At 42.4% G+C, this 18,945-nt stretch overlaps 1 protein-coding gene across 13 annotated transcripts in view; it reads left to right on the top strand.

Annotated features, from left to right (window-relative positions):
* Positions 1–18,945, top strand: part of Asph (aspartate beta-hydroxylase) — a 263,046-nt gene that overhangs the window by 186,790 nt on the left and 57,311 nt on the right. For all 13 annotated transcript variants that reach the window (XM_023702449.1, XM_023702445.1, XM_023702444.1 and 10 more), the window contains 3 exons: positions 6,299–6,449; positions 9,115–9,251; positions 17,651–17,749. In XM_023702449.1, the coding sequence (XP_023558217.1) occupies positions 6,299–6,449; positions 9,115–9,251; positions 17,651–17,749 (387 nt within the window). The remainder of the gene's footprint in view (positions 1–6,298; positions 6,450–9,114; positions 9,252–17,650; positions 17,750–18,945) is intronic.

The raw sequence follows: 18,945 nt of genomic DNA, 5'->3' as shown, positions 1-18,945 counted from the left end.
TTTTTTAAAATACAGAGTGGAAGGTGCTTTGTTTTCTCCATTGTTTCTTTCAACTGACTCATTTCTTCCCAGCTGCCTCTTCTCCATTTCCCCCCCTCACCCCTTCATCTGGCTTTCTTTGTCCCCCAACACCTTTTGTGAAGCATGGCCACATTGACTAGCCACATGAGCCCGCCTGTGCCATGTCCTATTTTAGGCTGTGGGGTATTTGTGTTGCAGTTTTTCATCAGACAGTCAATCAGACGTGGTCACAAAAGAAGATACAGGAAAGGCTCAGGAATAAATGGAGGTAGCGCACTCCTCTCTCACAGTCAGAAGGTGCAGCACACTGTGCAGGGCCACGCTGGGAAAGATACCATGATGTCAGGAGGCAGAGGGCAAGAAGGACCTGTAGGCGTGGGCTACTACGCTCCTTGGGTTTTCATGGGGATTTCAAGGTCTGTCTGGGTGAGCAGTCTAAAATTGGATATTTTAAATAAATTAGACCGCCTAGGGACAATAGTTGAAGTTTCCAGTTGTCATGCATGTGGCCTCAGCATGAATATGGCAGAGGAATACTGCCTCTTGTGTTCAGATAGTTGAGGTAAAGCTCTGGGTTGCTTAGTTTACTTACCAAAAGCTTGCTTATCTTCTCTGTCCCTCAGGCAGAAAGGTGTCTAGGAAGTCAGGCATCATAATAACAGAAAACTGAAAAATATTTATAATATAATGAACACTCTAGAAGTCTCTATCCTTGTAGATATTATACTCTAGTGGAAAAGTTTTTAAACTACTTACTGAAAAAATATGTAGTGCCGGGCCCTGTTCTAGGCACTGAAAACATAGCCATTAGGAAAATCTAATTAAAAAGCCTCTGCTTTTGTGGTGTTTCCATTATAAAAGGGAACACAATGCGTAAGACAAATAGGTGTCATATATGTTTGCTTGTGTTGAATGCTAACGAGAACAGAAATATGGCAGGGAATAACCACTGGACAGGTGAAACTGTTGAAGTGGTGAAAAGGGTGATAGAGAAAGGTTGCTCCAAGCAGGTAGTATTTGAGTACAGCTTTGAAAGTCTTTATAAACAAATATCTATTTGAAATATAGTGTTAAAAATAGCGTCATTATATCATATTAATAATACAGGCTGCAAGGCAAAGAAAGCTAACTAAACAAAGAGCAAATCTATTAAGGTTTTTTGGTTGCAAACAGTATGTTTGAAAGTGACAGGGAAGGTGGTATTTTAGATAAGGTGCTCAAGAGGAGCTCTCTCACGAGGTGACACGTGGCTGAGATATGACAAGGTTGTAAAAGGCTGTCCAGACAGGAGGAACACCCAGGAAAAGGCCAGGATGTAGAGAAGCAGTCCTGGCACAATAAGCCCACCAAGAAAAAAATGACGTACTGAGGGAGGGGGTGAAGGAGGAGGCCAAGGAGCCCGAGGCCTTAAGGATATTATTCTACTGGTTCAAAAAAGACTTCAGAGGCTGTTATGCATGGGTATGACAGTCGGGTTGTTCTTCATGAAGAATGAGTTGGGTGCCCAGGGAGCTGCACAAAGGACAGGCAGCTGTGTTGGTGTGAGCAGGAGGAGGCGCTGGTGGCCTGTTTGTGGTTATGACCATGGAGATTGAGGACTGGGCAGACGCTGGAGCCACCAGACTTAATGGAGGCTTCGACTGAGAGATCAAAGAAAGGGCAGGTTCAAGCTTCTCTTCTGGTTTTTTGGTTTGGCCAAATGAGGAAGCTATAACATCAGTTACTTACTAGGACAAACAGGTTTGGATGGGTGCTGAAATCCAGAGATCACTTTTGGTCTTGTCAAGATTGCAATGCTTATAGGCATTTACGTGGATGTAACGAATGGAGCACTCACTGGATCTCTGGAGTTCTGAACTCAAAATAAAAGCCCAAGCTGGCATGTGCAAATGCATTAGTCTTTAAAGCTCCTCTGTCCTCCCTAGAGGTATGTAAGTGTCAGCCGTGCTGGGAAACGATAGGTGCAGAGCTACAGAAATGCTTCAGACCTGGGAGAGCCACACTGTGCTGCGCTGGGCTGTGCCTGCCGGCACTTGTGAGTAACACCCAACTCTTGACAGCTCTATGGCCTAAATAGCTTGTCTTACTCTGAACTAAAGATGGTGGCTCTCGAGGTCCAGGTGCTCAAATTCTTCCAATCTCATAGAAAGTCATTAAATTTATTAATGAAAATTTGTAAAAATCAAATTTGTGAAAAAATTAGTGTATCTTATCCATGCTACAGACCAGGCCTAAGAGACAGCACCTATAGGACTTTTGTAAATTATTCTTGCCAGCAGTCCTTCAAAATTCTAAACTGCATTTGCCATTAAGTAGAGAGTGTGTGTTTGCTACCGAAAGTGCATGCCTGTTCTGATAAGTGATGTGCTTTGTCATTAAGATTAAGTCCTTTGATTAAGGAAACACATCAATAAAAGAAAATGGTTTTTGCAAACACTAATTTAATTATAGCAAAAATATTTTATGCTTTGAAATTTTTTTTTATGTTTGGTTTTGATAATGTGTACCAAAGTCTAAATACAGGCAGTGCTTTTGAAACATGTTGACTGCGATATTTGTATCATTATTTCAGAGAAGCGTACTGAGATCTAGGCCTCAGGCAGTAGTTGTGATCTTTAAAGTACTTTAAATAGCTACAGATGTTATTGATATTAATGTTAATGTGGCATAAAGCAAAATTTAGGCATAGTAAATTAAATTTTAATAGAATAATTTATAAGAAAACGTAAATCCATAAGAATTTTGAAGATAAAACTTCAACAGAAGATGGATTTAATAGGGATGAATTAATTATGACTTTCATTCTTTGTTAGCACATTCTGCAATTACTCTTGACTAAACAAAATAAAAATTCAGCAAAATTAAGCCAAATACAATCGATAGCATCTACCATTTATAAAATAGGATGGATATTGGCTGGTCCTTATCATCAGTATAAAAATCAAGTTTGAATAAGCTCCCTAAAGATTGGACACAAACCTTAAACAGTAAACTCTATTCATGGCATTATCTTCCACAAACATTAATGCCTCCAAGGCCAAAAATGACCCCTCTCCTGGGAGGTTGGCAAGATGAATTATTTCATCAGCAAAAGGCTGTGAGATGTTCATGTCCTGTGTTAAATATTCCATTCTAGCCCACCTTGTTTTATCTGCACATGCTCAACTCTTAGAAAAGCAGCATAAAAATCTGATTTTCAAACAAAATTCATTGAAGAGATTTTTTTTAAGGAATTATATGACATTTAAGTACTAATATTTTCCCAATTCTGTAGATTGTAAACAAAGAGCAGTGGGGCTCAGAGGAAGAAGAGACAAGGCGTACAGATCGTGTCATCTTTCTTTTCAGTAAAGTTTAGAAAAACCTATTCCTGTCTTGATGAAGAATTTCCTTGGTAGGACTTTGTCCTTCTTCTCACCTTTGGTGACGTCCAGTTCTGGGATATTTGGTAGCTTTGTAGGTGCCAATGGAGAAGATGAACTTGATAGTGTCAATAGGGCTTTCTCAGCTCTAGGATTGTTTCTGTTATGTTCACAGTTTGGTGAACTAATTCACCATAACCTACTTCAGAAGCAGGTGACGGCTAAACAGAAAAAAAAAAAAAAAAAAAAAGCTTGATATGAGCATACAGTGGAAGGCCGTGGTGGGAGCATGACCAGTATGGGCTGCTGACCTGGGCCTTTTCTCCTGGTAGATAAATGTATTTGGGGAAGTAAGTTGTAGATTTGAACGGAGTCATAAAGGGTCTGAAGCATGCTTTCATCAAGCAAGGATGCATGCTATCTTTTTTTAATCTTAGAGATTTTTTTCTACCAATTTCCTTTCTTATTAATGTATTCCCACACCAGTAGCATGGGCATGACTGTACCAAGTGGTCAAGCCTCCCAATGGGACAGTCGTGCATGCACCATCAGTGATCCAGAGCTTCCTGGCAGTAGGACATGTGAGTGAAGACCCCTTTGTGAACATGGTAATCTGTCTGTTTCTATCACCACTACTTCAGTTCTAGCTTCATCATTTCTGGAAACTTAAGCTAATCAGTACACATTATCAAGTTATTTCATTGATGAATTATTTTCTTAAAAGCTTCTCATAGATGTCTCATTTTATCCATTGGCATTGAGTATCGTACTGGTTTTTGTTTTTTCCATCTGAGGGTAAGGGAGAGACGGATCATTTTCTTACTCATCCTCAAATTGGGGAGTTTTGCTTCATTTGGGTTCTGCATATATGTGTATGTTGACCCAGCACACACTTTCACAAGGTATACATACAGACAGACATGTGTACATTTTTTTGGTAAGAATTTTATATATGCCACTTTCAGCATCTTACTGGTGTCAACTTTCCTTAAATGCTTATCCTTAAATTCTGTCTACTGTATCCAATGAGCTATTGGTGACCGTTTTCTACATTCTCTTTCTCTTCCTATGTCCAGTATTTCATTCCCCGTTCTTAGTCTGCAACTGTGAATTTTAACTTCTCTTTCACTAAAGAAATAGCAATGTCTAGAGACTTGCCACCACTTGCACTGCGGTCCTAATGAGCTTGCCCTATGTCTGTGTGCTCTGGCGCCTGCTGTTGGCGTGGACGGACACCTGCTGGCTGACACGGTCCTGATTTATTCAGTCATCACTACTGAGTCTTTTCGCATCACGCAGAACCATATCCATGATGTCTCATCCTTGGAAAGCTCTCCGTGCTCTGCCTGCTGGTACACTTGTCTTCATTTACACCTAAACTTTTTGAAAGAGTTGTTTCTAGATCCATCCCTCCCATGTCTTCTTCAGCCTATTCCATGCAGGGTCACGTCCCTAACTGCGCCACGGATGTGCTCTTGTTGAGGCCACCAGCACCTCCACACTGCCCCATCTGGGGGGTTGTTTTCTCAGTTCTCATCTGGTTCACTTTAACAACTGGGTCTCCTCTTCTTGCAACCCTTTTACTCTTGACGTTCAGAATACCAGTGTTTGTTATTATTGTCTTCTTACCACATTCCTCTGTTGTTTTTGCTGCTCTTCCTTTATATTCTTGACTTCTAAGGGCCTTGAAACAGTGGAGATGTTAGGGTTCACCTTTTGGATCTCTTTTTATCCCAGTGTGCAGTCACAGCTCTTCTGGTTTGGCAGAGCAAAGTGTATTTGTCTGACCTCTCTCCTCACCCATAGGTCCACATGTACTTTCTGAGTCAGTTTCTTCCCTGGGCAGTTGGGGTTTAATATATCCTGAACTCAACTCCTGATTCCATGTTCCCTCTAGCCTGCTTCTCATTCCTAGACAATGACATTTTCACAAAAACCTTGAAATCATCACTGACTTCTTTCCCTCCTTTCTCTCATTCCCTGTATCCCTTCCATCTGCAAATCCATTGGCTTTGACCTTCAGAATATCTAATCTAATCAGTCCTTACCGCCTCTGTTCCTGCAGCCTTCACCCAAGCCACCATAATCCTGCCTGGCTTCCCTGCTTCTTCCAACCCCTGCTCTCAGCACTGCTGCTGGTATGATCCTTTCAACATCCACATCAGATCATGGTGAAAGCCCCATGTCTTGCCATCTTGCTCAGTGTACCAGCTTTTGGAAGCTGACCAGGCCGGCTGTCTCTGGCCCCGTCCATCTTCCTCCCCTCTAGTGCACCTGCCTTTCCTCTCTGCCCCACCTTAGAACTGTTGCTTATGTTCTCTCTGCTGGCCGTACTCTCCTTCCGCACAGTCAAGGGTCTTCTCCTTCCCTGTCCGACCCTCTCCAGTAACACTGATTCCGCGAGCAGCATCTGCTCAGCCAGCCCTCCTTGGCACGCTCCGTGTCCGCAGCACTTGCACCCACCGGACACATGGTCTCCCTGAGCTTTAGCTTGCTATATCATCCTTCCTAAAGCTGTTTGTTTCATTTGCTTTTTCTGCCTCGTGGGTGGAACAGTCTTGCCTCCAGGAAATAGCTGTTGAATGAGCGACTGAGCACAGAAAAGGAAGGGCAGGAACTGTAGGTCATGATCCTGTCTGTATTTCATTAGTATATGATATGAGAGAAATCTTGGTCTGCGCTAGCATGTATTGGTCTTGCACTTAGGGTGTTGTTTCTCTTCTATAGTTTAGTGACTTTTTTTCATAGTATTCAAACAACATTGTTTTACCTTTTTCATTGATTTTTGTCTCTTGAAAAAGAGACTGATCTGAGATTTTTTTAAAAAGTGTCTGTAAGTTCATTTTGTAATGATTCTTTGGCAGTTGCAGCTGTGGCCTGCTGAGGACACTGATCTAGTTTGGGGTTTCTTCTAGTGTGAAGATGATCTAGCTGAGAAGAGGAGGAGCAACGAGCTACTCCGCAGAGCCGTCGAGACCTACCAGGAGGTGGCCGGCCTGCCTGGGGTCCCCAGCGACCTGCTGAAGCTGACTTTGAAGCGGCGGTCGGAACGGCAGCAGTTTCTGGGTAAGATGCAGTGAGATAATTCTGTAGGAAATGGCCTGCTTCTCTCTTACAGAGCCTCAGACCTGGGCATCCTCTTAGAAGAGTTACGTTACGTGGAAGGAGACCTGGATTTTCCAAGTAATTGCAAGTAGTAAATCGACTATTTTAGGCTGACTATCTCTAAAACTGAAATAGCATGTGTGTACTCTCTTGCCCTCCACCGTTTTAAGAGGGCAGCCAATAAATAGGGTGCTGAAGGTTTGTGTACTTTGCCTAAAGAGCCATAGCTCAGGGGTTAATGGGCCAGAATCAGAAACCTCCTGGGTTGCCAATATTTTTCTTTGTTAAAGTTATTTATAGCACTATTTATTTATTATGTGTTTAGTATAGGGTCTCACTATACAGATCAGACTCATAGAGATCTTTCCTGTTTTCAACCTCCCAAGTGCTGGTATTATAGGCGCGTGCCACCATGTCTAGTCTCAGTCACTGTCTCAGCACGTCCCGGGGGCAGGACTGGTGGACTGGCACAGCATGCCAGGGATTGAACCCCTGTCCCTGTGTCTGCCTAAGCAGGTGCTTTAATCCACTGACCTGTCTGGCTGGCCCCATGTTTCCTTTTCCTTTTTTTTTTTTGTTTTTAGAGGAGTTTTAGGAGTTCCAGTCACCTCAAACATTTTACATATAAATCTTGAATGTTTTTCAAGGAAAATAATAGCAAATATATTTTAAATCATAAAGCAAATTTGCAAACCCTTTAGAAAGAGCAGTACAAAGCACATTCTCTGTTGACCCGGTTCCGTCTCAAAGGCAAGGAGGACTACTGTACCCTCGCGTCACTTCAGCAAGGCGTATGTTATCTTTCCTGAACGTATTAGTGAGGATGGATCTGAGCCATGTGTCACTGGTGAGGTTGGTGTGGGGCTGGCTGTGTGGTTGTGTGGACAGGTCCTAGATGTTTTTCAGGGGAGCTTGCATGTATGGGAGCAGCTGGCCCTTTTGTAAGTCCTCCAAAGAATGTAATAAATGTGGTCTGTCCCTCTGCAGATGACCAGAACAGTAAGAATAGAGCCCAGCTCATGATTCAAAGCTATGAGGAGCAGTCAGTGGGATGTCTGCTCACAGCAGCCTGACCAGCAGGAGGACACACATGGCCCAGCTTCAGGATGGAGCAGCACAGGCTCCAGTCAGGAGTGGCAGCAGGAGTGCTGGCCTTAGACGGAGTCCTTTTCCTGAATTCTGGTGGCCCGCCACTGTACGGCTCTACTTAGCCTAGTTTCATTGATTCTGTCCATAAAATGGGCATATTTTGTTCATCATAGGTTTTTAAACATTAATTTTCCTTTTTAAAAATATATTAAAATAGTAGAATTTATTCTACTATATTAAAATACTAGAATCAAATTAGAATTATGGAGTTTTGAGTTCCTTTTAAATTTCATGCCAAGTTTTTCACTTATCTTACCCTATTTCCTGCCTTCAAAAGAAGACTACCTGTGAAATCTAACCTTTTTCTCAGTAGTCCTCCAATATTTGAATGTATCCTTTCTGCTTCAGTGAGAAGGAGGCAAGGTCACTTGAGGTGACCCTGAGTCGAATGGGCAAAAATGTTACTACACATGACAGGACGGTGAAGTAGGCTTAAAATAGAGTTGAGGTTCAAGTGCAGAGCGCAGGGGACAGGAGCAGATGGCTGTAGGAGGGATTTTTATCTGGTTGTTGTAATTTTCAAGAAGAGTTTAGAAGCACCCAAAAGAGTGAGCCTAGGTGGACAGGTAAGGAGAAGGCAAAGAGCAGGAAAAGTAGACTCAGATTTGTTGGTGAGGGAGGGGCTGGCTGAGCAAGCCTGGATTTGTGGTTGGAATGTATGACCAGCAGAGGGCGCAGGCCACAGGGTGAGGCGGCTTTGTGTCAGCGGTAATGTTATTGGAATAAACAATTCCAATCACTGACAGTATTACAGTATTCCTGGGCAACTAAAGCTGTTTGTTGGCTTCAGGTACTTAAGCTTTTAAAAAATCTTGTGCTGCTTTTATTTTTCACATTCTCTTACACAGTTTGTGTTTCCAGCTTTGACAAGCAGTGATGAGAACTGGCCCCAGACATTTAAAATTTCACCAGAGAACCTCAGCAGTATGTTAAACCTGTGCTTTTCACGTTTCATACAGTGCACAGTAGCCTGTCGTCCACCAGAGGGTCCCATAATACTGGGTGATACATCTGTCACAGCCCTCCTCGGCACTTAGAGAAGAGCTCACTTAATTGGAGATTGCATCAGCCATTCAGGGCTCAGCACCTGTTCATGAGTTAGGCGGGGGCTTGACCTTGAAGTCACCTAGAACTTTTGTCCTCTACTTCTAACTTTAAAGCTAATAGATACAAAAGTATCACGGTAAAACATTGTTATAAGTAATTGATAACTAAAACTTTCTAAGGAGGAAAAGGAAAAACAATTGAATGATCAATTTACAAAATGAATGTCTTTAAAAATGCCTTTAATCAGTATCATATTTTGCACCTATTTATAGAAATTTGATATCATTACCACTGCATCATGAAATCCTGCTATGTATTTAATACATGCTTAAAAGAGAGAGTCACATTTAAGCTCTGTGAAATAACTTGTATTCTCAGTACGACAGTATCCATAATGTTATATTGGTTCTTTTTCCTACCCCCAAATCAGGTCACATGAGAGGATCCTTGCTTACCCTACAGAGACTGGTTCAACTGTTTCCTAGTGATACTTCTTTAAAGAATGACCTTGGTGTGGGATATCTCTTGATAGGAGACAATGCCAATGCCAAGAAGGTGTATGAAGAGGTAGGTTTCAATCTTCTATTAACAGTGTCAAGTTATCTTATTTGTTTTCTGGGGTTTTCTTGGTACCAGGAATTGAACTCAGGATCTTGCACTTGCTAGGCAGGCACTGTGCCGCTAAGCCATATCCCTGGCCCTTGTCAAGTTATCTTGAATATTAAGTCCTAATACTATTTTTTTTCCTGCAAATTACATATAATATGCGCAGTTTCTCATTCCCTTTAAGTTTAATAGCATTTATTAATAGAGTTTGCATATTTGTTTTCACATTGCTTTTTTGTTTTTATCTTGATTAGATTTTAAATTTTTATTCAAAGTCTTCAACTGTAATTGTGATGTTTTTAAAACTTGAAATTTATCAATCCATGGAGAGCCTCTCTTAAAGTGTTCTTCAAGACAAAAGAAGAGTAACACAAGTTCCTACAAATGTAAAAACATTTAATCTTTTCCTTGTTTGTACTGGAAGTACAATTGCAAGAAAGCTGCAGACTCTGCCTCTCGGGCATGTGAAGTAGAGTGCTCACTCGGCAGAAAGGCAGTGACTTTTTTGATCCTTTGACAAAGATGTCTTTCAAAGAATTTCTGTATTATAATGGATATTTTAATAGATCGCCCTGAGTTGCAAGAACCTAGAAAACTAGCTCCTTCAGGCAGTAAGGGAATTCATTTGCTACAATACAAACAGGATGCCAAATAAGCTTCAAAGCTGGAGAAAGAGAATGCCTCTGTAGAAGAAAGATGAATCTGTTGCCTTGTTCTTTGATGTGGACCTGTGAATTAGTGGTTTTCAAGCTGGTGCAGTGTACACTGAAATGTTACCATTCTGTAGTAGCCAATGTGATTCTTTCCCTTTTTAAAATGCTGTCAAGTGTAGCAACCTTACACTCTGTCTAGGGACTGGGTCCACTCACAAAGTGGTGCTTTCCTCTGTGTATTGCTGTTGGTGCTTCACTGAAAATCAGTGAATTTCAAAGTTGTCCTCTCACCCTTATTATAATTTTGTATATTCTGAGGCAGCAGAAATAAGACCTTTGCTTTAGTGGCATCACTATTGCCTACGCAGTGTGGAGTGAGTTTATAGTGTTAAAAATCTAATGACCTCTTCCAGGTCATAAAATAATTCCTATTTGCTCCTCAGTGGCTCCTTGTCTTGCTAAGTTTGGTTAAAGGAAGCATGATGGATCTCAGTAATTCTGGGTCTTATGAATTGAAGGATTATCTAACTCTAGTGAAATACACATTATTTCACTACTATCGGAGATCACAAAGATGGAAATGTAGATTTTCTTCCTCTCACCTTCCCTTCCTTTCTTTCTCTTCCTTTCCCTCCCCTTTCCTATAGATTTCATCTAAAATGTACACACACAAGCAATACACATGAAATCATTTCACCGCACAAAGGATGCCCATCATCAAGAAATCAGATAGCAGCAGTTGTTGGCAGGGCTGTGGCAAAAGGAGCCCTTCCTCAGTGTCGCTGGGCATGTAGGCCACTACGGCCACTTTGGAAATGAGCTTGGTGATTCCTTAAAACACTGAAGCTTGAAATTCCATGTGACCCAAGTCTTCCCCTTCTAGGGGTCTTCCCAGAAGAGTTAAAGACATCATATTACAGTGATCCGTGCATATTCATACTTACAGTAGCATAATTCGTAATAGCTATACCTTAGAAGCAGCCCATATAGCCATCATCAGATGAGTGTATAAAGAAAATGTGGTGTCTACACACAGTGGAGTATTTATTACTCAGCCACAAAAGGACATAAACTTGAGTCAAGGTGCAGCCAAGAAAATGGATGCACCTGGAGACTTTAATGTTGAGTGAAATAAATCAAACACACAAATTTAAATGTCACATGTTTTCTCTTGTATGAGAAACCTGAAGTATAAATAAATAGCAACTAAAAGACAAATCATTGGAAGCAGGGAGACGGATCTCTCTGAAGGGGGATAAGATAAAGAGATGGAGCGAGAGCAGGGAAAGGTGATAGGAGGGGTTAGTGTTCATCACATCCACGCATCAGCTGCATGCCAGAAGTGTAGACATGATGCACTGCAAACACATGTGCAAAAGAAGGGAGATCAGAGGCAGGCAGGGGGTAGCGAGGGGAAGGGGACAAATAAAGGGCATTAAGAGATTTACAGGCACCACTTTTCCACAAGAAATTCTTGTGGGAATTTCTTATAAATTACTGCTTATAAAATTTAAAAGAAAGCATCAAAAATTCAGAAAACTATCAGTGATTTTTATAAGTTTATCCCAAGATAAAACCATTGTGAAGAAAAATAAAAATTTCTTCTGTCTTTCCTCCGTCTCTGCCCTTCCTTCCTTATAGAATTCTTTCATATTTTTCTTCACTCTCTTCCTTTCTCCTACATGCCTCTTTCTTTTCCTCCTTTCTTCTAAAAAGCCTGGTCTAAAAAGCTTTCTGGGTGCCAGGCATATGGAGAGTTGAGGCGGGATCTGAAACCACGCTGGCCATTGACACTACACTTAGGACATGTCCTTCCTCACCTTGTTAGGACTGTTCTGAGTGTATTCATCCCTATTGTCTAAAGCAGTTTACCTTAAAACATAACATTTATTTGCTGTTGTTGATGCGTTTAGAACCATGATCTCATCTGACTCAACATAAAAGGAAGGCCAGGGCCTACAATACAGCCACATCACACCCCTGAGTAGGTGTCTTCTTAAAGAAGCATGAGCAGGCTGAAAATAGTGTGGCCCTTGCCTTTTTCCCACTCTCACGTCCCAGTTAACCAGCTGTGTCTAATGGTCTTTTGTTCCTTAACCAGCTGTGTCTAATGGTCTTTTGTTCCTGACATATTTCTCTCCATTGAAATCATTTTCAGAAAACTAATAATTGGAATCTTTATTTTTCTTCATGTTTTCTAGTTTTGAGTAAATTTGTAGAAATGATTGGCAGTTCCCTTTTTTATTTTTTTGTTTCTTTGTTTCCTTTCTTTTTTTGTTTTTTGTTTTTAATGTGTTTAGTACAGGGTCTCACTATACAGATCAGACTGGTAGTGATCCTCCTGTTCTTAGCCTCCCAAGTGCTGGGACTACAGGCACATACCACCATTCCCAGTCTCGATCACTGTCTCAGCGCCCCCAGCACTGCACGCCTGGGATCAAACCCCAACCCTTGCCTCTGCCTAAGCAGGCGCTTTAATGCACTGAGCTCTCTGGCTGGCCTTTTTTTTCTGATCTTCTGCTGCTTAGTTTCAACAAAGAGACAGCTTAGAAATGGGTGGGTGTAGACTGCTCACATGTGCAGACTGCGGAGCTGCTCACCAATCTAATGTCAAGTTAGTGCCACCTCAGTGACCCAGGCCACTCTCAGTCCACAGGCAAGCATTGTTCCTGATGTGTTCCTGCTCTTATACCTCACACTTATCTTTTACTCAGTCAGCTTCCATTTATTAAAACCCACCTCTGCTAGCTCAGAAATGGTACTTATGAAACAAACACACTGCACCTTCGTGACATTTGCAATCTGGTACTAGATCATTCGTCTCTGTTTTCCCTCTCGAATAACTTTGAAATCAGATGCTCACTGTCTCTGCCCTGGATTAACATGAGTCTTCTCTGCTCATTTGTACTTTTTTCTGGGATTCATAAACTCAACACAGTCTGAGCATCTACCTTGGTTTCTACTCAGAGAAGTAGTTTTTAAACACACTTAATCATTTACTCTTCCAGGTAAAAATGTTGAAGTATACACCTTTGGCATGTTTGGTTATGAATTTATAGGTTTCTTATATGTATACCCTAATACAGCATGTACTTTATAAAAAGTATATGTACCTAAACAAGTTTTAAAAATAAAATGAAATATTTAAAGTGTGTTTTAAATTTTATTTGATAAAGAAAATCTTTCATGTTCGAAAATTAATATTCTGACAATATCGAGTGCATTGTTATTTACGGTTGCGGCAATCCTCCCTTCACTGTGATGGGTGCGTTCTGGGGCCCAGGGTCAGTGCTCAGACCGAGGATAGGACCGAGGCTCACCGGGGCGGCACATTGCAGTGAAGCAGCAGGCCCAGGAGTAGGAGAGGTAGGAGTCACTGTGACACCACAACAGTCCTCTGGCGACAGACATGGCTACTATATCTGTGTATTAGTTTTTCCCATTGCTGACTTGATACGCAGCCCACAAGTTAAGGAATAGTTTCACTTGGTCCGTGGCTTTAAAGCATTCATTCCGTGGCTGCTGGCCCCAGGAGGAAGCTTCGTGGCAGAAAGAGGGGCAGAGAAAGGCGTGCTGAGAGGCAGCAGGAGGGCAGCGTCCACGGGGCAGCTGGGCTCTCACGGCCACCGCCGACCCGCAGAAGCCCTCCAGAGTGTGCGTAATTGAGGAGGCGCCCCCGAGCCAGTCCATTTGACAGTTACGCGTTCCCATCACGTCCTGTCCCTTCACAACTCAATATCCATCTCCTTAAGCCATACTCCAGTAATCAAGATGATAAGTGAGTCACTTTGTTTACTACCATACAACAATCTTGCAGAGATGAAAGCCCAGGAATTCTGCTCTCAAGTCTCGGCAGTTCCAGCAGTTTTCAGAATTCCAAGTGAAATAAACCAGATACTTACACTTGAATATCACAAGGTTTCTCTTATACAAGGGCCCAAAATATAAAGATCAATATAAAGGCATATGAAAGTAGGGAGATAGACCTTTCTCATATGGGAGGGCATTAAGAGATGAAGGGTAAGGATAGAAATGAGATGTCGTTGTCATGTGCCAGCCCCCCTCAAGGAATGGACTCATATTGGATGCATGTACTAATGAAATGTTCAACTGAAAAGAAAACTCTACTGAGGAAAATTTTAGCTGTGAAGTTCTATAAAAATTAACAAGTTACAGAGCTGGGAAGATAGCTCAGCGCTTAAGCAACTGACTGGCAAGTACAGGGTCCTGAGTTTGAGCCTCAGTACCACAAAAAAAAAAAAAACAAAAAAACCCCAACAAGTTATATAACCCCAAGGTTCAATCTTATGGGGACCATGTTCCCATTCTAAATGGGAAGAAAGAGGGCATGGAAAAGAATCATGAGTGAAGACCAGCAAGATAAACATTCTATCTTGTCCCCATGTCCCGCATCTGGGGCACGGGGTAGTGAAGGTGACCTTGCTGTTTGCAGCCCACGTGGCCTCTCTTCCTTGGTCTGGGGCCAGCCACAGCCTGCAGTGCTCTGCAGCAAACATTCCATGCTCCTAGCGCCTCCCATTTCCTGAGCTCTGTGCTGTGCTTTGCCTTCATTCCCTCAGCTTCATGCATCGCCCTCTTGGCGGCTCCCTGCCTGCTTTGCAGGCCTTCCTTGGAAACTTGACCGATGCCAACCTGACCCCATTCTGAGTGCGGGTAAAACCAGCATCCTATGGATGAGGTCAAGGTCTGCTCCAGCAGCAGCAGTAGTCAGGGCCCCCAGGCCATAGTGGCAGCAACCTCTGAGAGCTCGGGTGGTGGAGTATAGACCAGTAAATGAATCCTGGAGAACCGATTCTGCAGGTGACCCTTCTCCCACGTGAGGCTCAGGCACTCTTTTGAAATGAAAGGGTACACTTCTACACTGCTTAACTGAATTTTGAGATACCTTCGAGGCATCTTTTCATCCCTGTACAAATTTTTTTTTTTTTGTTTTTAACCTCAGTAATCTTAGCAATCATAGATCCTTTGGCCCCAACTTTACATGTGATTCACTTCGGGCTGAAATTTAAGATTTTTACATTTGTCTCCTCTTTTTAGTCCTTATTATCAATTTGTCTAAAGCAGCCAGCAGTACTCCTACCACTTCCTAAATGTTAGACTGCCCTGAAATTTCCTCTGACCAGTAAGTCAGCCCACCACCCTTAATCCCAGTCTCTTCTAAATTCTCAAGACATGGTGAAAATATAACACTTTTTTTCTTTTTTTGCCAACGTATAAGACTCATGGCTTGCAGTCAGTTGCCAGCAAAGTCCTTCTTGCCAGCTGAAGCCCTTCTTGCCAGCTGAAGCCCCACGAGTCCAGCCTTTATTGTTTATATCCCTGTCAGCATCTGATCTTCTGAGGTCTGACTAGGGTCACCCATCAGGCTGTGCTCACAGAACTGAGGGCTTCTCTAGTTCACATCTCCAAACTCCTCCTGCAAAGCAGTTCCAAAAGCTTCTGAACCACATGGTAAATTATGGCCACAGGAATGACCCTTCTGCTCTGGTATCAGTTTTCTATGTCAGTTAGCTTGCCCTTTGCTGGGGCAAGTTTCTCCACACACACAACTTGAAGGAGGAGAGGTTTATTTGACTCCTGGTTTCAGAGGAGTCTGTCTGTGGTCAGCTGACGTCAGGGTAGAAGCATTAGCACAGAATGGAGTGGCCTACAGAGTTGCCTAGTTCTTGGCAGCTGGGAGGCAGAGCAGAGGAATAACAGCAGGGAGGAAGAGGCCGGGACCAGATGGAGGGCCCCAGGGCACAAACGTCCATGAACACTCACATCTGTGCTTTGCTAATTCCTGAGATGGCTCCTAAGCCAACCAAGTTGACAGTGAAGCTTAACTGTCACAGTAATTAATTTTGTCAATTACTTGTGATGATGACTGTGTGCCTACTATAGGCAGAATGGTCATCCATGTAGCTGTAATAATTATAATAATCCCTTCATAGCAATGTGGCACAAGCATGAGCTAAACCTTTTCAGTTCAGTTTCAGAGATAATGACTAATCTGCCCTGGGGGGAAGTGCTATGGAAGGTGCAGAAATGGCAGGTATGTGCTTCCAGAAGTTTCTTTAGGAAGAAAAGCCCAGCATGCATTCAGCTCACACAACCCTGTGTTTAGCACAGAGTTCTTGAGGACCCTCTGTGCCAGGCATTGAAGGTGAGCGGTGTAGCATGCAGACAAAATTTCTAGAGAAAATATAGGAAATAAAGAATATAATAGGTCAGATGGCTGAGTGCAAGGAAGGAAAATAAGCCGGGATTACAGTAGTTACTAGTCCTGGGTGAGGTCTGCGCTAGCAGTAGGCCTGGTTGTCAGTGGTAGGCTTCCTGAGGTAGCAAGCTGAGCAGGGCTCCTTCCTTCAAGTAAGGCAGTGAGCCATCTGCATGCCAGAGGGAAGAGTGTGTGAGCCAGAGGGGCACTGAGGGCAAAGGCTCTGTGGCTGGCTAACTTTGACTTACTGTGGGCAGCAAGAAGTACAGCATAGTTGGAGCGGGGACAGGGCAAGAGAGGAAGCCAGAGACGTGGAGAAGCCCATCTGGGGAGGCCTTGTGGGTGGTCCTTGGAACTTGGTCTTTCACTCCCACTGAAATGGACCAAAGGAAGGATGAGATCTGACCCAGGTTCTAGCAAGTTCCTCATGGTCCCATGTGGGGAACAGACTGCAAGGGAGAAGAAGGTTGGCAGTTAAGAGGTTCCTGTACAGGTGAGAGGGATGGCTTGACTTGGGCAGGGGGGCGGTGGTGAAGGAAGTGACAGGTGTTATGGATCTGCATGTACGGTGAAGGTTGTATTGTTTGGATTTTGAATGGATGTGGTGCAGGATCTGACTCATGAAAACGTGAAAGCGTGGGCCTAGTGGAAGCAAGCCCACAGTGCACTCCCCTCCGGGGTGAAGTCTCTATGCTGGCTGTGGCTTTCCTGTTCCCACTCAGGCTGGAGGTTGAACAAACTAGACGCACGTCTTTTCTCTATATCTGCCCAACTCAGGCCTTCTTCTTTCTCTTTTGTTCCAAAAATTCATTTGTGTAAGCAGCTTTTCAAGTTGAATATGGTTGTTTTGATTTCTTACTGCTGATATTTAGAGACATTTTGTGTGATTTATTTTTAGATCATAATAAACACACATAATAAAAAACAGTGATATGATGTAGATAAAATATTTACCTGGATTTGATCACCGACATCACGCTCAGTTCTTAAAATAGTTTGAGTCCCAGGAAATTTCTGTTTGGTGGGTGAATCCTGATATAGAGTATGAATGCAAATTTAAATTTTCTTTTAAGTAAGACAATGTAATTATACAGAACAATATGTAAGAACCATTCAGAATTGTCTTAAAGCATAGCAAATTTAGAACAGCTTTCCCTAACTACTAAAAAACCCCCCAAAACTAAAGTCATATCAATTGACAGATACTTTGCTAATTTGCATTGTTAAAGCCGTGCTTCAACAGCTACTGCCTCTTCACACATTTCCTTTTTTCTTGAAGAATCAGTGTATGTATGTGAACACATACTGATTTGAGAGGAAAAGGGCCCTGTAAGTTTCTTGATTGCAATGAGACAAAGTGCTGTGGTGTTTTAAACTGTAGTCTTCTGATCCAGTGTGAGTAGAGCAAGCTAATTAAAGTTTTCTTTGACAGTCATTTGCACAGTTCATAATGCATCACAATAGCTCTTCGCTGTCCTTGAGTGCAGGTTCTGAATGTGACACCTAATGACGGCTTCGCCAAAGTCCACTACGGCTTCATCCTGAAGGCGCAGAACAAGATTGCGGAGAGCATCCCCTATTTAAAGGTGATCAGCACTGCTCTTCCTCCCTTTTCATCGTGTAGTTCCTTTGAGTTGTTCAGATACCCTCGATGATGCCTGTAGGTTGATTGGCATGCAAGGCTGCATCTTTTCATCATCAGAGTGTGCCCATTCAGAGCGTCATATGTAGACATACAAGCATGTGAGCAGGGGCTGTTGGGAAGAGACTTTATGAAGAGAAGTTCATAGAACCGAAACTGTTATAGTTTTAAATAAAGGCCAAAGTAGACAAAATTATTGATACAATGTTTTAAAAAATGAACAATCCAGGAAAGGGCTTATAATAAACTAAATAAAGTGAGGTGACAGATCCAGCCTGAAGAGGTGAAACCCCCAAAAGCATATCTGATACCTCAAAATACTAACATTAAGAAGTAATTTTTTCTCTCACATATGTCATTGAATCCTTGTTATTCACTGAATCACATTTGGTCCAGCTTAAGACTATCCAATAGAGCTTTCAGCCATGATAGAAGACTTCTCTGTGTTCTCTACTGCGTGGCCAGTGGCCACATATGCCCACTGAACACCTAAAATAGGCAACTGTGACCGAAGAAAAGAATTTTAAGTCTTAATTAATGGTGCTTGAAAAAGTGACACGTACCTAACAGCTACTATATCGAGCAAGTTAGAAGTTGTGGTATATTCCACTTCTGTAATCTCTTTCTTTTACATTAACTTTGGAGATCCCGAATAGCAACCCACTGATTACAAATAGTTGTGTTTTATTTGGCCAGCACAGTTCTACTGAAAAAAAAAATCAAATTGTTTGCCTTGAGAATCCAAACATGTTGAATAGTCATTCCCACTTCTACTTGCTTTTGAAAGTTCTTATCTGACCCATGACGTTGGCTCAGCACCCTGGGACACAGTGTTGGGCAGCGACACCCTGAGATGGATGTGTGCTCCCATTAGTCCTGGCTGTTGGGAGCCTTTGTAAAGCTGTGCAGTCCCTGCCTGGGTCATGGAGGCATGTGTGTTCCTGTGATTTAAAGTGTTCTCCTTACTTGTCCTCTTACCTAGGAGGGCCTAACTGTATTTTCTCATCTTTAGAGATAGGACATCATGGTTAGCTAGCAAGCAGGGGTGTTGAGTATCAGCCAGTCCATCGTGTTGCTTGCAACTTTCTAGTATTATATTAATAAAATTCCTCTAAGTAAAAGGAGAGGGACTTCGTTTTT

The sequence above is a fragment of the Octodon degus genome, unplaced genomic scaffold (assembly GCF_000260255.1).
Source record: "Octodon degus isolate 3935 unplaced genomic scaffold, OctDeg1.0 scaffold00152, whole genome shotgun sequence".
NCBI classification, from domain to species: domain Eukaryota; kingdom Metazoa; phylum Chordata; class Mammalia; order Rodentia; family Octodontidae; genus Octodon; species Octodon degus.
This window is presented reverse-complemented; position numbering and strand designations above follow the sequence as displayed.